Raw genomic sequence first — 19,400 nt, forward strand, 5'->3', positions numbered from 1 at the left:
CCAGGCTAATGCCACTATGATCCGGCAATCTCCGGCCTCTATTCCCCCTCTGCCAAAGAAGTAGAAAGGAAGTATTTGGTCCCCTCCAAGGACTACTAATACTTGTATATTCATCCCCAGCCATGCTCCCTCGTTGTACAGTCTGTTAATGAGAGGGAAAGATGCGCCTAACAAGCTCCTGCTCCTAAATCTAAGGACACTAGATGCCTAGATTTATTTGGGTGCAAAATTTACTTTACTGGCAGCTTGCAGCTCAGAGTGACTAACCAGCAGGCCCTCTTGAGCAGCTACAATTATAATACCTGGAACTCAGTGCAAAAGTTCAAAGAGCTTATTCCTCAGGAGTCCAGGGAGGAGTTCGGGGCCCTATTAGAGGAGGGCAAGAAGGTAGCCAGAACATCTTTGCAAGCTTCAGTAGAAGCGGCAAACTCGGCAGCTAGGTCTCTAGCCTCAGGTGTAGCTATGCACCGCATCTCGTGGCTACAGGTCTCCGGTCTCCCACCAGAACTCCAGCAGACTATTCAGGACCTACCCTTTGATGGCCATGGTCTGTTTTCAGACAAGATGGACTTCAGAGTCTGAAGGACAACTGGGCCATCATGCGTTCATTGGGCATGCACCCCGGTGACACAGCGTCGGCTCTTCCGACCCCAACCACATCGCACCTACCCTAATCCCCGGCTGAGACAGGACTTCTCTAGAAGTTGCGGCTGGGATGATAGGTGGAAACAGCCTGGTCCTCAGACAGGCCAGAACCAGGCCCCCCACAAACAATCGGCAGGGTCCAAACAACATTTTTGAAGGGTGTGCCTGAGGGCAGAGCACCAGTCTTCTTCCAGGATCCTTCCTCGCCTTTCAACAACCACCTCTCCTATTTCCTCCCTGTGTGGTCCCATATAACGTCAGACCGCTGGGTCCTACATACGGTGGAAAGGAAATACCGCTTTCAATTTGTTTTCCCTCCCTCCCTGTCCCTCTTCAGGGACCCCTCTCAGGAGCAACTCCTTCTACAGGAGATGCAGACGCTCCTAGCTATTGGAGCTATAGAGGACATTCCAAGGGAACTGAGGGGTAGGGGATTTTACTCACATTATTTCCTAGTTCCCAAGGCAAAGGGCGGGCTATGGCCCATCCTGGACCTGCGTGGACTCAACAAATTCATGGTAAGGTTGAAGTCCTGCATGGTTTCCCTGGGGACCATTATTCCTTCCCTGGATCCTGGAGACTGGTATGCTGCCCTCGACATGAAGGACTCATACTTCCACATAGCAATTTACCCGCCGCACAGGCATTTCCTTCGCTTTGTGGTAAACCAACAGCACTTCCAATTTACTGTCCTTCCCTTCAGCCTATCCATGGCACCAACGGTCTTTACAAAGTGTATGGCCATCATAGCTGCCTCCCTCCATCGACATTGGATTCAAGTGTTTCCGTGCCTTGACGACTGGCTTATTCGGGGTCACTCCAAGGACCAGGTGCAATCTCCTGTTCTGTTCATCATGAGCTTGTTCAGACAGCTGGGCCTGCTGCTCAATGTCAAAAAGTCCACTTTGGAGCTGACCCAAAGAATAGACTTCATCAGAGCAGTCCTGGATTCAAGACTCGTCTGTGCATACCTACCGCGCACCCGCTTTCAGTTGATGGCGAGCATTATCCATGGCCTCCAAAGCTTCCCGACCTCGATAGCATGGACATACCTCAGTCTCCTGGGACACATGGCATCTTGTACCTTCATGACCAGACACGCCAGACTGCGCTTCTGTCCACTTCAGGCCTGGCTCTCAACCGTATACTGCCCGTTCTGGGACAACATGGGTTTAGTGGTCATGGTACCGCCAGAAGTCTTAACCTCCCTGGTCTAGTGGCTGAACCCCAACTCGGTATGCGAAGGGGTACCATTCCATGCCCCGCAGCCCTCCCTGGTCCTAACCATGGACACATCATCTTTGGATTGGGGTGCTCACCATGCAGACTTTTGTACACTGGGCCTTTGGTCCACACGAGGTTTTCCTGCACATCAATGTACGGGAGCTGAGAGCAGTGTGCCTGGCATGTCAAGTGTTCCGCAAGCACCTTCAGGGCTGTTGTGTTGTCTGAAAACTGCAACACAACAGCCATGTTTTATATCAACAAACAAGGGGGAGCGCGATCATCCCCCCTCTGTCAGGAAGGCATTCACCTATGGGAATTCTGCGTAGCTCACTCGATCGACCTGATGGTGTCGTTTCTCCCAGGAGTCCAGAACACCTTGGTGGACCGCCTCAGCAGATCCTTCCAGGCTCACGAGAGGTCGATTCGCCTGGACATCATCCACTCTGTTTTCCAGAAGTGGGGACCTGATTGCTCAGGAACACGGACGACTCCCGCTTGGTGCAGCAGATACTTCTGGGTAGCAGAAAGCCCTCTACCAGGTCCATGTATTTGGCCAAGTGGGAGTGTTTCTCCTGCTGGTGTGCTCTGAGCAATATTGCCCCACTGGAGATGCCAGTACCTACCATCTTAGATCATCTCTTGTCCTTGAAACAGCAGGGTCTAGCAGTTTCATCCATCAGAGTACACCTAGCAGCGATTTCGACCTTCCATCTGGGCGAAAATGGGCGCTCAGTCTTCTCCAATCCCATGGTCAGCAGGTTCCTCAAGAGATTAGAATGCCTGTAGCTGCAAATTCGGCATCTGGCCCCTACGTGAGACGTCAACCTTGTCCGGTCCAGACTCATGAGTGCCCTGTTAGAGCCGATGGCCACCTGCTCGCTCCTGTACCTTTCCTGGAAGACAGCCTTCCCCGTAGCTATCACTTTGGCGAGACATGTGTTGGAGCTTAGAGCCCTCAGGTTGAACCCACCGTATACGGTGTTTCATAAGGACAAGGTACAGCTGCGACCACACCCTGCCTTCCTTCCTAAGGTGGTGTCTGCCTTTCATATCAACCAAGACATCTTTCTCCTGGTCTTTTATCCAAAGCCGCACACTTCTCAACGAGAACAACAGCTGCACTCCCTAAATGTTGCAGGGCCCTTGCCTTTTACATTGAACGAACAAAAGAAACCTTTTAGGAGGATGACCCAGCTGTTCGTAGTGGTGGCAGACCAGATGAAGGGCCTTCCAGTCTCCACTCAGCGCATCTCGTCCTGGATCACATCATGCATCTGTGTGTGCTATGACTTAGCTGGTGTCCCAACTATGCACCTTACTGCCCACTCCACTCGGGCTCAAGCTTTGTCCTCTGCCTTCCTGGCTCATGTACCCATACAGGAGATATGTAGGGCAGCAACTTGGTCATCAGTGCATATCTTTGCTTCCCACTATGCAATCATCCAGCAGTCAAGGGGTGAAGGGGAATTTGGCTCAGCTGTTCTGTACTCTGCAACATCTCACTCTGACCCCATTGCCTAGGTAATGCATCTGACAAAGTGGGTATTCACCCATGAAAGCTCATGCTCCAAAACGTCTGTGAGTCTATAAGGTGCCACAAGACTCTTTGCTGCTAGGTAAGGCTTGGGAGTCACCTAACTGGAAGCGATATGAGCAAGCACTCGAAGAAGAAAAGATGGTTACTCACCTATGTAACTGTTGTTCTTCGAGATGTGTTGTTCATATCCTTTCCAAACCTGCCCTCCTTCCCCTCTGTTGGAGTAGCCGGCAAGAAGGAATTGAGAGGGCTCTGGGCCGGCTGGAGTATATATCCGGTGCCGTAAAGGTGCCACTCCAGGGGGCGCCTCACCCAACCCACCGAGTGTTGCTAGGGTAAAAACTTCCGACGATCGTGCACATGGCACGCGCACACCTAATTGGAATGGATATGAGCAACACATCTCGAAGAACAACAGTTACAAAGGTGAGTAACCTCTTTTCTCTTCCCTGGCTGGCTGGGAGCTGCTGCTCTGTTCTATCACCATAGTGCTCTCTGGTGGGCAAAAGGTGGAATTGCAGAAACTTTCCAGCAGAAGCTTTTTCTGTGGGGAAAAAACTTAAAATATGTGATGATTATTAATTATGCATGTGCACAGTAGCACAGAATTCCCTCAGAAATAAAAACTCTTTGACCTCCATGATTCACCAAAAATGTTTTGATTTAGAGAGCAACCATATCATTTTAAAATTGATGAACCCTTGTTTATTAGACAAGATCAGCAATCACATGTAATGTTAATTATGTCATTTTTGAGAAGTGGACTAAAGAGCAGTTTTGTTAGGAATCATAAATTAGCATTTTAATATGTCAACAGTGATTAATAGATTGAATAGTGATGAATATATCTTTCTCCACTTAAGTATTTAATTTAATTTTAAATAGCGCTATTATTTTAAAACAGTTAAGATCAAATTCATCCCTGGAATTCTGATGAACAGCTCCCATTATAGTAATTGAAAACAACATGTATTTACTTTGTTGTTGCTATACAAGAGCATCAGCTTGCTAAGTAGTATGTAATACTGTGCTCAGATTGATTACATGTTCTGTTTAGAAGCAAAAATATGTAGGAATATTCAGGGAATTATTTTATTTTTCAGTTATTGGTAATGCAAAGAACAAGTATTAAATCATAACCTTATTTGTTCTGGCCTAGAAAATCTACAGTTTTATGCCAACTCTGTCATTATGACCTACTGCTTTTCTTTCTTTTCTTTTTTTTTTTTCTTCTTACAAAATCAGAATGTAACTGATCACAAATCTCTGTTCAAGAAGGGACCAGGAGAAAAATAGGAACAGTTTTGCCAGTAAAGCTGTGAAACAACAGATTTTTCACTTCTGAAAAATTGAAGAAAAATTTTTCAAGTTGAACTGAAAACAAAATATTTCAAAACTTCTAGCAAACTGAAAAATCAAAAAATTAATTTCAAGTTGAATTAAACACTTTGTCTTTTGACACAATCAAAACATTTTGTTTTGGTTCTTACTATTTAAAATTTTTTTGAATTTTTTTTAAAAAACATTTAGTTATTTGGAACTAAAAAATTTGAAACCTTTTGTTTAAAAAATGTTGAAACAGAATTTTTCATTTTTTAGGAATATATTTTAGGTTGTTTTTTTTTTTAAACTGAAACAGTTAAGTAGAACTGACACAAATTTATGAAACATTTCAGTGTCACTTCCTGTTGAAAAATAATTTTGGTTGAAAAATTTCAGCCATATCTACTTGCCAGTCTAAGTGGCAGATCATTGACAAAGTTGTAAGAAGAGGCTTGCCTTCTCTTTGGCCACATTGTTTAGCATATACTAAGCCAAGGACTGTAGTCCCTCAGTTTTCTGAGAACCAAATTCACCAGCAGAATAGTAGCTAAATAAAAGAAACATTTAAACAATAAAGGAACACTGAGATACAGCATCATAGGACTCAACCAGGCAAACACTTATCTTCAAGCATAGTGCTTACTACTAAGGCCTGGTCTACACTACGCGTTTAAACCGATTTTAGCAGCGTTAAACCGATTTAACGCTGTACCCGTCCACACTACGAGGCCCTTTATATCGATATAAAGGGCTTTTTATATCGGTTTCTGTACTCCTCCCCAACGAGAGGAGTAGCGCTAAAATCGGTATTACCATATCGGATTAGGGTTAGTGTGGCCGCAAATCGACGGTATTGGCCGGGCGATATCCCACAGTGTACCACTGTGACCACTCTGGACAGCAATCTCAGCTCGGATGCAGAGGCCAGGTAAACAGGAAAAGCCCCGCGAAATTTTGATTTTCATTTCCTGTTTGCCCAGCGCGGAGCTCTGATCAGCACGGGTGGCAATGCAGTCTCAAATCCAAAAAGAGCTCCAGCATGGACCGTACGGGAGATAGTGAATCTGATCGCTGTATGGGGAAACAAATCTGTTCTATCAGAGCTCCATTACAGAAGACGGAATGCCAAAGTGTTTGAAAAAAAATCTACAGGCTACACAGTGCTGCGTGACAAGCGTAACGGGAAGCCAGAGACTGATGGCTGGTCCACACTACGGGGGGGAAATCGATCTTAGATACGCAACTTCAGCTACGTGAATAATGTAGCTGAAGTCGAATATCTAAGATCGGATTACTCACCCGTCCACACCGCGCGGGATCGATGTTCGCGGCTCTCCCTGTTGATTCCGGAACTCCGTTGGGGTTGATGGAGTTCCGGAATCGATATAAGCGCGCTCGGGGATCGATATATCGCGTCTAGATTAGACGCGATATATCGATCCCCGAGCAATCGATTTTAACCCGCCGATACGGCGGGTAGTCTGGACGTGGCCTCAAACTGACGCTCATGGAGGGAGGGAGGGGGTACTGAGGACTCCAGCTATCCCACAGTCCACAGCAGTCTCCGAAAAGTATTTGCATTCTTGGCTGAGCTCCCAATGCCTGTAGGGTCAAACACATTGTCCAGCGTGGTTCAGGGAATAGCTCGTCAATTTACTCCCTCCGCCCCCCACGTGAAAGAAAAGGGAAAGAAATCGTTTCTTGACTTTTCAATGTCACCCCATGTCTACTGAATGCTGCTGATAGACGCGATGCTGCAGCAGTGAAGAGCAGTATCCGCTCCTCTCCCCTCCTTGGTGGCAGACGGTACATGCTTGATAACTGCTGAATACCCCTGGCTGGCCTCAGGGGTGCCTGGGTAAAAATAGGAATGATTCCTGGTCATTCCCAGTAGATGGTACAGAACGGCTGTAACCATCTTCATCATAGCCACCAGGGGGCTGAGCTCCATCAGCCCCCTCCCTTTCTGGTGTAACGAAAAGATTCTGTACTGCCTGGACTATCATAGCAGCGGGATGCTGGGCTCCTCTCCCTCGCACCGCTTAATGTCCTGCCTGGACTGTCATAGCAGCGGGAGGCTGCCTCCCCCTCATTTTATTTCCCTGACAAGTCACTGTTTCTTATTCCTGCATTCTTTATAACGTCATGACACAAATGGGGGGGACACTGCCACGGTAGCCCAGGAAGGTTGGGGGAGGAGGGAAGCAACGGGTGGGGTTGCTGCAGGGGCACCCCCAGTGAATGGCATGTAGCTCATCATTTCTGCGGGATCTGACACGGAGCAGTTGTACTCTCTGATACACTGCTTCTCTAGGACACTTGCCCCAAATTCTAGGCAGGACTGACTCTATTTTTAGAAACCATAAAGGAGGGATTGACTCAGGGAGTCATTCTCAGTTTTGCTTTTGCGCCCCTGGCCGACCTCAGACAGGGGCACCCATGATAGCAGCAGACAGCACAGAAGGACAGATAACCGTCATCTCATTGCCAAATTACCCTGGCAGCAGATGGTACAGAACGACTGGTAACCATCTCTGCTATCATGCAAAAGCAAATGAATGCTGCTGTGTAGCGCTGGAGTATCGCCTCCGTCCACGGCATCCAGTACACATACGGTGACTGTAAAAAAAAAAAAAAAAAAAAAAAGCTGAACGGGCTGCCAGGACAATCCAGGGAAAAAGGGTGCGAAATGATTGTCTGCCGTTGCTTTCCTGGAGGAAGGAATGACTGACTACATTTACCCAGAACCACCCACGACAATGATTTTTGCCCCATCAGCCACTGGGCTCTCAACCCAGAATTCTAAGGGGCAGGGGAGACTGCGGGAACTATGGGATAGCTACAGAATAGCTACCCACAGTGCAACGCTCCAGAAATCGACGCTAGCCTCGGACTATGGACGCACACCGCTGAATTAATGTGCTTAGTGTGGCCACGTGCACTCGACTTTATACAATCTGTTTTATAAAACCGATTTATGTAAAATTGGAATTATCCCGTAGTGTAGACGTACCCTAAGAGTAGTCCCAGTAAGACTATCGTAGGACTACTAGTGATAGTGAGCGTGACATCTGGTGGTAAGTGTTTGCAGGATTGAGTTTTTGCTTGAGAGATGAACCAGATGGTGAGAACTCATGGCAAGCTGAAGAAAGAAGATTAGACTGCGAACTGAGGCTTGTATGTCCTGAAGCTGAATGTCTAAACCAGGGATCAGCAAATTTTGGCACACAGTTCGCCAGGGTAAGCACCATGGCAGGCTGGGCCGGTTTGTTTACCTGCCATGTCTGCAGGTTTGGCCAGTCGCAGCTCCCACTGGCCATAGTTCGCTGTTCCAGGCCAACAGGGGTGGTGGGAAGCGGCGGCCAGAACATCCTTCGGCCTGCGCCGCTTCCCACATCCCCCATTGGCCTGGCGAGTCGCATGCTGATCCCTAGTCTAAACCATTCACCCTTATTCCTAGTGGTGTAAAATATGTGTAAATTTAAGGAAGAGGATGCTAAACAGTGATTCCTATTGTGCATCAGAATGTTTTGTTACTGTTCAGGTTGATTGGAGAAACTGCAGAACTGTATTCCATTGGAATATGTGGTTCTGTCGAAATTATACATTTTGCAAAATTAGATTAATTTTATGTTGGGGACAAGTTCCAATGTGTTCAGAAAGAAATGTATGTTTTGTTTAATGCATTTTCTTTGTAACTATTGTACTTAAAGCATTTAAAATAATCTGAAACAAAAAATAATTTATTTCACAGAGAATTATTAAATTTTCAGTTTTCAATCCAGTTTGAATAGAGCCAAGTTTTAAAATTTCAAGTCCTTCGTGAAACAGAACTTTAATTGCAGCTCTGATTTACTATATTTTGTTGCTGAGTTTTTGTTTGGTTTGTTTTTTGCATACTTGTAGTGTCTTTATTTTCAGAGTACTGCAAATCTTGGTAATATTCCAACTACTGGAAAAAAGTTAAGGAAATTAGAAATCATCATACAGATCCTAAAAGCATTATAAGAGTATTGTGTGTGTTTATTTTTACTAATTAGCTTGTGTCTTATAGAATAAGAATAGACAATTAGTTTGAGAACGATGCAGAAAATAGAAGTGACATTAAATTGAATGCATTTCCAATTCTGAGTGCCCAACAATACCTCTTGTGATAGTTAACACAACTTTTACTTGTTGTCTTATTTTATCATTCAAAGCAGAAGTGACAGTAATGGGTAGGTGCATTATATTAGTTACTTTCCTAGATGGGGAGCTATAGCTGCTTTTCATAAGTATTTTTTTAAATTAATATTTTCTTTTAATTTGAATGCGTTTTTCTATTTTTTAGGGTATTATTTTTGGTCATATTGTTCTATTGTGACTTCAATTTGCCACATTGGCTTTTCTCTATTGCAGAATATATTTTTGGTGTTAGTGGGTATGATCAGGCTGAAATATTTTTCTCAGTTTAGCGGCATAGAAATCTTCAAAATGATTTTTGCTTTTAAAGTTTAAATTCTTCTTAGGTTACCTAGTTTAACGTAGTGGTGATCCGGAACTGCGCTGTTCACTGTTGTCTACTTTTGCTATATTCTTTTTCATATAGATTCAAAGGCCAGAAGGTACTATTGCTCATATCTTGAACACTGCGTGCAGATTTGGTCACCCCATCTCAAAAAAGATATTGGACCTGGAAAAGGTTCAGAAAAGGGCAACAAAAATGATTAGGGGTACAGAATTGCTGTGGTATGAGGAGAGATTAATAAGACTGGAACTTTTCAGCTTGGAAAAGAGATGACTAAGGGAGGATATGATAGAGATCTATAAAATCATGACTGGTGTGGTGAAGGTAAATAAGGAAGTGTTATTTACTCCTTCTCAGAACACAAGAACTAGGGGCCACCAAATGAAAGTAATAGGCAGCAGGCTTAAAACAATCAAAAGGAAGTATTTTTTTATGCAATGCCCAGTCAACCTGTGGAATTCCTTGCCAGAGAATGTTGTGACGGCCAAGGCTATAACAGGGCTCAAAAAAGAACTAGATAAATTCATGGAGGATAGGTCTATCAATTAGCCAGGATTGGCAGGGATTGTGTCCGTAGTCTCTGTTTGCGAGAAGCTGGGAATGGGCGACAGGAGATGGATCACTTGATGATTACTTGTGCTGTTCATTCCATTTGGGTCACCTGGCATTGGCCTCTGTCGGATGACAGGATACTGGGCTAGATGGACCTTTGATCTGACCCAGTATCTCTGTTCTTATGTTCTTATTGTGATCATCTAATCTGACCTCCTGTATTACACTGGCAATAGAAATAGAGTAACTAGAACTCATTCCCACTATATACCATTGAGTTCCATATCTTAGCAGGACTTTTGAAATAGGGTGATCAGAACCAAAAACAATATTTCAGGTGAGAGTGTACCATTTCATTTATATAGTGGCATTAGAACATTTTAATTTTTATAATGGCATCTTATTTATTATACTGCCAATTTTGTTTTTGTGTATTTGTTTTGTTTGTTTTTTTGTTTTTGGTATGCTTTTTTGACTGCCACTGTACATTGATCAAAAGTTTTCCTTTCACCATCTAAAGTGACAGGTCCTATTCCTGCATGGTTACAGTTAATTTACAACTCAGCAAAGTGATGCACATTTGCTTAACTTTGATGTGTGTCCCTATGATTTTTCTTAGCCTTGTCTGGCTTTGACTGACCTAAATCTTCGTTTAGAGAAGACACATACAAGAGGCACATAATAGAAGTATACAAAATACCAAATTATATAGATAAGACTCTGTGCGATAATTGGATCCAGATTCTGTGACACTGGCAGTAATTCTAGTAATTCTGTATCAGCTGAAAATTAAAAATCGATGTTTTTATTAAATTAAATATGAAAAAGAATGATATCTGTACAGTAGCCAGTGTTGTTTATTTTGATATTAAGTTTGATTTGTTGTTGCCACAACCCAAGCTTTCATTATTTAAAATCTATATTTCTAGACCTCGTGACATAATTGTCTCCCTGAGTCTGCAGACTGCCTGAAACAATAGCTCTGAAAAGCATGAGCTTCTCCATGTTAACACTGAAGTCTGCAGATGACAATGTAAATGCTAGCTCTGTTAACTATTTCTCTGCAGATCACTTTAACAAAAACAGACAGCTACTGTGCTTTATGCGCAATCCCATACTGCCTCCCATACCAGAACGGATTCCAAAAGCCCCAACTGCCCATTCCATAGCTTACCAAAACCTCCAGCTTCACCCTGACAACTTCTACAAAGCAGGCATTTTCAATTAAAAAATATATCTCACTTATTGAAAACAAATGTTCTAGAGCACAACCTGCAGCAATCCGTGAATTTCCCAGCATATTCCATGGCAGAAGAATCATAGAGAACATGGGACCTGGGCTTAGAGAAGGTAAATTGGAAGCTCCTATTTTTCCCTTTCTCTTACTATAAGAAGGGGCTATTGAATGAAATACATTTAAAACTTACACAAAGGGAATACTTTTTACAAAATGTATAGGAACATGTGGAACTCATTACTAATATACATCAAGTCCACTAGTTGAATGGATTAAAAAAGGGAATTGGGCATTTTTAAGAATAATGAGAACATCCACAGATATATTGGGCAGGATAAAAAGAACCTGAGTGGCTATAAAAATCTCACAATATAAAGATCTAATACAACTGATTGAAAAGGGTTAGGAATAAACTGCATCTGTGGTCAGGTTACTTCATGATTTTCCACTATGGGGTTTTAGAGGAATTATAGGTGTTTGTTTGGAAGTCATGCACCTTGTTTAGTTGCCCAACTATAGATACCCAGGTTTGACAAGGCTTAAGCTTGGTTGTGAACACAGGTGCACTGAAATTAGACCACTGGTCTGGCCCCTTGTTCCGTTTGTCCCGCCTTGATTTTTGAGCCTCATTATATTTGACCATCCTTTTGTTTCTTTCATTTTTAATTATCTTTGTGTATTCTCTCTCACTCTGTTTATCTCTGTTGTTCTGTCTCTTAATCATCCTCTGTACCGGAGTGGTGTCCTACTAGGAGCAGCAGCGGAGGATCAGTTCTCCAGTAGGAGCAGTAGAATGGAATGGAATGAGTTACACTCTTCTACTGCTTCTTCTGTTCCTTTGTTGCTGCTAATAGAAATTTACCTTGCGCAGAGAGGTGTGTAAACCTAGAGCTGGCTCTGTGCATACGGAAGAATTTCATCCTATATGCAAAAGCAGTAGCACAGGTATGATTCGTCATGATTTTAAAACTGTTTTGTGGTAAGTTTTCTCCACAACATATAACTTGTGACTATTTTCTTCTAGTATCTGAGATATTTTCTGTGCTTTTTTTTTAATACAAAATAATGAAACAAATAGGTGAACTTGTCTGATGTTGTTATTATTTCATTGTTTTAGGCTTCATAGAGCTCAGTCTGTATGACCAAGTGAGGCTCTTGGAGAGTTGTTGGATGGAAGTTTTAATGGTGGGTCTGATGTGGAGGTCGATTGATTATCCTGGCAAGCTAATTTTTGCACCAGATCTTGTATTAGACAGGTAAGGAAAAATATAAATTAGTCTATTCTGATGTATGTTTAATTTCAGCATATGGTAAAAGGGAGCATATGGCCATTAGGGATACTATTAACATTTCACATTTGAAAGTGAAAGTAAATGATGCTGTAAAAATAATGTCATGAGGTTCCTAATCTCTCCAGTAGATCAAGAACTCTTGACAAAAATAATATTGTCAGGTGGATCAAACTTGTGAGTTCCTTAATTCCTGTCATAAATAACTATGTTCAACATACCAGTATTTGTTGTTTTCTCTAGTGTCTGTCCAGTACTCTAGACACTTACCAAATTTTTAAAAAACACAGTTTAAAAATAGTTTTTGTAGCTACTATATTCCCCCAAGAAAGACTAGACATATTATCAGAACATATCTCATGAGCCCACCTAAATATATTTCTATAGCATCTTCTCTATTTGCAGTATCATTATAGTACACTAATTTTTCTAAATATGGCAAAAATAACAGGCTTTGCAATGTTAGTGAAGTAGGGAATAGCTGTGTGTCTGTGTGCTATGTAAATAAAATAAACACTGAAAACTTGTCTTTAGTTGAGTTAATTTCATATGTTACAAGTGACCATATTGCCATTTTCAGGCATCCGCATAACAGTGTGTGCCAGTTGGGTGGGATGTAATATGAACAATTCTCTGCAAGAGCTAATCAGAATTTGAGCAGGTTCCCAAAGGTGAAAAGTCAATGAAATAATCTACTCTCCTACTTGGCCCTAAAATATTGTTTCTTAAGCACTTTGCACCTATGAGGGAAAAAAGCAAAAATTCAGATCTGTAACAGTAATGTGCCTGAGTGAGATACAAAGCATCATCTTATAGGCCTGGTCTACACTGGCGGGGGGAATCAATCTAAAATATGCAACTTCAGCTATGAGAATAGCGTAGCTGAAGTCGACGTATCTTAGATTGACTTACCTCCCGTCCTCACTATGGGGGATCGACGACTGCGGCTTCCCCGTCAACTCCGCTTCCGTCTCTCTCCCTGGTGGAGTTCCAGAGTCGACGGTAGAGCATTCGGGGATCGATTTATCGTGTCTAGATGAGACGCGATAAATCTATCCTCGATAGATCGATCGCTACCTGCCGATCTGGCGAGTAGTGTGGATCTACCCTTAAGCTGCAGATAATTAAAAGGCAATATTGGTTCTGTAGCAAAGGAAACAAATTCTGTTTCCAAATGATATGGCATAAATATTGATTTACTTACATAAAAATCATTTCAAGGATATGCTTTGTTCATGACGATGCTAAAGAAATTACTAAGAAAAATGTATTATGCACTGGATTTTTATAAAAGCAGGTATGTTCTGAATATGGATTGCCTGTTGTATACATTCCGGCATCTTTGCAAGGTAGGTCAGTCTGGGTCAGCAGACATTAAGGGTATTCTGTAAATAAAAAAAAAAGTTTTCAAGAAGTTATATTTGGTCTGTGATCCAATTTTTATGGAGATCTTCAGCTACTATAGGGAATGTACCTTCTCAAACAAATAGTTATTTGTAAAGTTCACTTTTCTCTTTTAAATCAATGATAGCTTGTCCTTCAAATCCTTCCTTAACATTTTCCTTTGCCATGATGCCTACAAAAAAAACTTGACCACAGGCAGCTAGTGAGCTGAGATCACTGTCTATCATGCTGACCAATATTGTCTAATTATTTCCTTGTACTCCACTGTCTCTATTTCCATCTGTTGTCTCTTTTCTTATACTTAAATTGTAAGCTCTTTTGTGCAGGGGGATCATCTCTTTGATCTATGTTTATGTAGGGATGAGGGGAAATGTGTAGAAGGAATTCTGGAAATCTTTGACATGCTCCTGGCTACAACATCAAGATTTCGAGAGCTGAAATTACAGCACAAGGAGTATCTGTGTGTCAAGGCTATGATTCTTCTCAATTCCAGTGAGTACACATTTGCCCGTGAGGTATGTCAAGTTGTGCTGATTATTTAGGGGAAAACTCTGTGTCTAAAATTGGCAAAAATATCAAAGGACACATGAACCATTGGGAAAAAATGAAAGAAAAAACAGAAAGTGCTTTTTGTTGCTAACATTTTCATGGCTTTTTGTTTGGTATATTCAGTCAAGTCCTAGGTCATATTATTATTATTAGACAGATATTTTTGGGCTGCATTCCAGGGTAAAACCTGGTAAAGGGACTCAAAAGTCTGTACGCACTCTTCAGGGAGTGGAGTTTATGGCCCACAGAAAGGTCAGGAGCTTGTCCTTTTAAATTGCTGGAGCCTGCTGATCAGTGGGAAATTCTGCTCTTATTCCTCTGGATCAGGGGCATTTGTGATGTGGGTAAGCCCCTCTGGGCTGCTGTCTTCGGCCTCTTTGCTCCCTTTATACCACAGGTTTTTTTATTATTATAATTCACCAGCAGAAATAATTTAAAGCATTCAGCTGATCTGCAGAATGTTTTTGGGAACTACATCCCTGGTTTACATTCTCTTACACCAGTGGTTCATTTTATGTATTGGCCTTGTTCTTGGTAGACTTCGCTGTAATCATTTCATCCCACAGTCCATTGTGTAGTGATGTGACCCAAAACAACATCCGTATAAACAAAATATTAAATTGTTTACATCTACTATTTTCAGTATGTAGCCTAAGGATAATTCTGAAGGGAAATCAGAGATACTTATGTCCAGCTGTTGTCTATCCATAAATAAGTAAAGTACCAGTATTTTAACAGAAAACAGAATTTTATCCTTTTACTTAGCAAGTTTGTCAACACATTTTCTTAAGAATCTTGCTCATCTGATAATCTAAATATGTGATCAAAACCATTTCACAAGTACAAAAAAGTCAAGCTTGTTAAAAAATTATTCAGACAAAATATCATGGTTGTAAAACAGCCATGTTAGAAAAAAGCTAGCCATTTAAATGGCAAAATTAAATGAGATACCATTGAAGAGAACTCAGTACTGCCTCCTAAATCTCTATGTGGGCTTAAAAACCATAGGTATTCACAAGTGCTCATATTATTGGTACAAGGCTCCTTCCATTTCATCTGAGGGCAAAACAGAAGGGGGACATAATCTCATGTCAACATGCATAGGGTGATGGGCTGGCATGATCTTTTTTACACGTGGAAGCTTTTAAGATAGAATTTTTAAAAGCATCTACTTGATTTAGAAGCACAAGTCTATGGTACTTAGATTCCTAAATCACTTATGTGCCTTTGAAAATCCCACCCTTAGAGAGAGATCATTTCTCTCTGGAAACTGGGATCTCTGATACCAGCCAGAATACTTTTTGGGAACAGGGTTGTGGGGCTATTATTTTTCTTTGTTTCTTTTCCTTTCCTTTGGGACTCACTGCCTTTAATAATTTTCTTCTTACAGGGTCCTTACATGGTCAGGGTATTTTAAGTATCTTGTGTAAGCACCTCAGTTTAAACTCAGTAATCATATCCCATGCCTGTATGATTTTCTTTTCTTTTTTACAAGGCCAGCCTAGATAAGGACAAGAAGAAAGACATAAATACAGTGCTGAGAATTTTGGGAAAGGACGAGTTTAGTAAACCTTGAAATTAGATGTATGTTTAATTTTACAAATGTTGAATGTGTGATAACTATGCTGTGGGTACTCTGTTAATCCTTGAAGGCACCAGCTCTATGGCAGTCTGTTAGACAAATCTCTCATTCAAGTCTGTGGAAGATTTTCCAGCATCCTGCATAACTGGCCTGAAAGTGGTTGCTATCATAATGTTGAAATGCCCATTTAAAAATTGGGATTTTTAAATTTGTTTCAGTGGATTAAGAAAATTATAGTTTAAAATAAAAACTCAAATCAAAATCCTGCAGTCCTTACTTTTGGGGATGCTCGCATTTAAATTACAGTAGTGAGGACTGCAGGATTTAGCCCATAGTTTGATACTGCGTGCTTCCATATAACTTCTTGGGTGAAATGGTGTACTGGTATAGCTTTGGGCATTAAAATACTTCATGTCAATGCATGACAAATTGCAGGCAGGAATATGGATGCTGTGGATAGACATGACAGATTTTAAGTTTAGATTTCTTTTCTATGCTCTGAAAGCTTTTTTATTTAAAAATGACTGGCCATTGTTTTCTGATTTTTATTTATCCAATTGAAAGCATTTGACTTAGGCTACTTTGTCCCTTTATGCTGTAGGACAAAGTATTTTGTCAATTTTTCTGCATATAGTTGGTAAACACTGAATGCTAGATTTAAACTTCTTTAATGATCAGAGAGGACCATATTATAGATTTAAAGCTTGCAAAACAAGCACAGACACTGAGCTACAAAAGTATCTACTTTTACAAGAGCATCTACACTCTTTGGACCTTATTTGAGGGTATGTCCCTTTGTCTATGGGCTTGTCTACACTGGCACTTCACAGCGCTGCAACTTTCTTGCTCAGGGGTGTGAAAAAACACCCCCATGAGTGCAGCAAGTTTCAGCACTGTAAAGCGCCAGTACAGACCGTGCACCAGCGCTCTAGAAAACCTGCCTCTACAAGGGGCATAGTGACTACACAAGCCATGTTAAAGCGTTGCTGTGGCAGCACTTTAACGTTGCCAGTGTAGACTAGCCCTATCTCTCCTCTCATATGCTGAAGAATCTATGCTTTTGAGTGAGCAGTGTGATAACAGTACATGAGATAACCTAATAAAAATAACTTGTCCAGATTTTCACAGCAAGTCACCTGTCTGCTCTCTGAAGTACTGAAGACAAAAGCTAAAAGGGTTCTTAGACTTAGGCTTATACAAGGATCTGATATATTTTCTTATTGCAGTTTGCTGGTATGTAAAACACCATAAGCTCTTAAACAACTACTATATTGTTTTATATTCTTCTTCGAGTGCTTGCTCATATCCATTCCAGTTAGGTGCGCGCGCGCCTCGTGCACGTTCGTCGGAAGATTTTTAACCCAGCAACACTCAGTGAGTCGGCTGGGCGCCCCCTGGGGAGGCACCGCTATGGTGCCGGATATATACCCCTGCCGACCCAACCGCCCCTCAGTTCCTTCTTACCGCCCATGTCGGTCATTGGAACAGTGGAGTGCGGTTGTACTGACCTCCACCTCCCTAGCTACTCGTAGTTCTCTAGTTATTTTTCTGTGTATATAGTTCAAAGTTATATAGTTTTAGTTAATTTTTATCGTTCATAGTTAGTGTATAGTTAAGAGGGGTTCGGGGATTAGCCCCTTCCCCGCACCCGGTACCGGGGCTCATGCCCGGTTCACCGGGTTTCAAACCGTGCTTGGCCCGTCATAAGCCGATGCTGACAGGAGATCCACACGACTCCTGCCTTAAGTGCCTCGGGGAATCTCACCTGACAGATAAGTGTCGCATTTGCAAGGCTTTTAAGCCGAGAACAAAAAAGGAGCGGGACTTTCGGCTAAAGCAGCTCCTCATGGAGGCGGCTCTTACCTCTCCGCCTTCGGCACTGAGCGCTGGTCAATCGGCGGGCAGAAGCGCCTCCTCGGCACTGGACCGCGCCGGTACTGCCAAGGCCTCTCGGCACCGGCCGTCGCCAGCACTGAAGTCAACTTGGCACCGCTCCCTCTCCCCGAGGTCGAGAAAGCCTAAGACTCCTGCTGCTTCCATGTCACCTGCACCGCAGCCAGGGAGCTCATCTAAGTCGGATTGCCCGGCACTGACACCTGCTGCGGCACCGACAACGTCGGCACCGTCGATTCCTGTCCCACAAGGGCCGTCGAGTCTGGTACCTGTCAGCTCCCCGGCGCGAGCTATGGTTGAGCTTACTATTCCATCCATGCCGGAGATGTTCTCAACGGCGAGAGATCTGATTGCCATGACAGAGTCGACGCTGCCTCAACCCCCGGCACCGCCGGTGCGGGTAATACAGTCTATCGGCAAGCCTACCTTGATAAGACCATCCTCTGTCGGCACAGCAGAGCGGCACCGTTCACAATCACAGTCCCGCAGACGTTCCAGGTCCCGTCGGCACTCCCGCTCCCGACGCTGCTCGCCGTCCCGGTACGGTTCTCCTCCTCGGTACCAGTCGCACTCGCGGCACCGGTCGGTATCCCGTTCGCTGGCCCGCTACTCTTCGCACCGTTCCAGCTCCCGGCACTGCTCCAGGCACTGTGACTCCCGTAGCCGCTCCTGACGTTGAGCCTCTCTCGGTCGATCTCCCGGCACTGCTCCAGTCGCAGGTCCCGATCTCGTTCTCGGTACTGGTATGCCTCCTGGTACCGGTCCCCAGTGCCAAGTAGAGCAAGGTCCGCTTGAGACAGAAACTCTGCCCAGGGCTTTTCAGCACCTCCATGGCCATCCAGACACACATCAGTGTCGTCCCACGCGGACAGCTTTTATGCTCAGGACTGCGATTCTGATGTGCCCACGAGAGTCTTCTGAGAGACCCAGGCCCAGGACCAAAGACCCCATCAGTGGTCTTTCTGGACACCTTAGGCGTACCACCAGGCCCAGGGCGTACCAGTAGTTCCGTCCCGCTCTGTCTCATCAGAGCACCGAGTGCCAGAGGCGACGGTTAGCCGTCCCCCTCTGACTGCAACGGAGGAAGCCCTAGTTCACCCAGCGGACTCCCAGGTTCCACTGGAGCAGGAGGTCTACCCAAGAGCAAGAGGCCACACAGGACCTGCTTGTCGCCGGCATCTCCTCTTCCTCTTCTCCAGATGAGGCGGTGGCAGGAACATCCTCCTCGGGCCCTCCTAATCGACCTGAGAGCCCATCAGGACCTCCTAAGGAGGGTAGCACTCAATATGAACCTCCAAGTGGAGGAGGTTCTGGAGGTAGAGGACCCGGTAGTGGACATTCTATCGGCGGATGCCCCCACTAGAGTGTCCCTACCATTTATTCGGACCATCCAGGCGAATGCTGATACTCTATGGCAGTCCCCAGCCTCTATCCCTCCTGCGGCCAGGGGAGTTGAGCGTAAATATATGGTGCCTTCTAAAGGGTACGAGTACTTGTATGTCCATCCTCCTCCCTGTTCACCAGTCATCCAGTCCGTTAATGAGAGGGAATGCCATGGCCAGCAGGCGCCAGCCCCGAAATCGAAGAGGCTAGGTGAATGGACCTACTCGGCTGCAAAGTGTACTCGGCAGGGTCCCTACAGCTCCGGGTGGCAA

The 19,400-nt window shown here is 43.7% G+C and overlaps 1 protein-coding gene across 1 annotated transcript in view; it reads left to right on the plus strand.

Annotated features, from left to right (window-relative positions):
• Positions 1-19,400, plus strand: part of ESR2 (estrogen receptor 2) — a 73,667-nt gene that overhangs the window by 28,224 nt on the left and 26,043 nt on the right. Inside the window, exons 5-6 of the mRNA XM_050952693.1 lie at positions 12,146-12,284; positions 14,080-14,213. Coding sequence (XP_050808650.1) covers positions 12,146-12,284; positions 14,080-14,213 — 273 coding nt within the window. The remainder of the gene's footprint in view (positions 1-12,145; positions 12,285-14,079; positions 14,214-19,400) is intronic.

Source organism: Gopherus flavomarginatus, chromosome 5, assembly GCF_025201925.1.
Source record: "Gopherus flavomarginatus isolate rGopFla2 chromosome 5, rGopFla2.mat.asm, whole genome shotgun sequence".
Lineage (NCBI taxonomy): Eukaryota > Metazoa > Chordata > Testudines > Testudinidae > Gopherus > Gopherus flavomarginatus.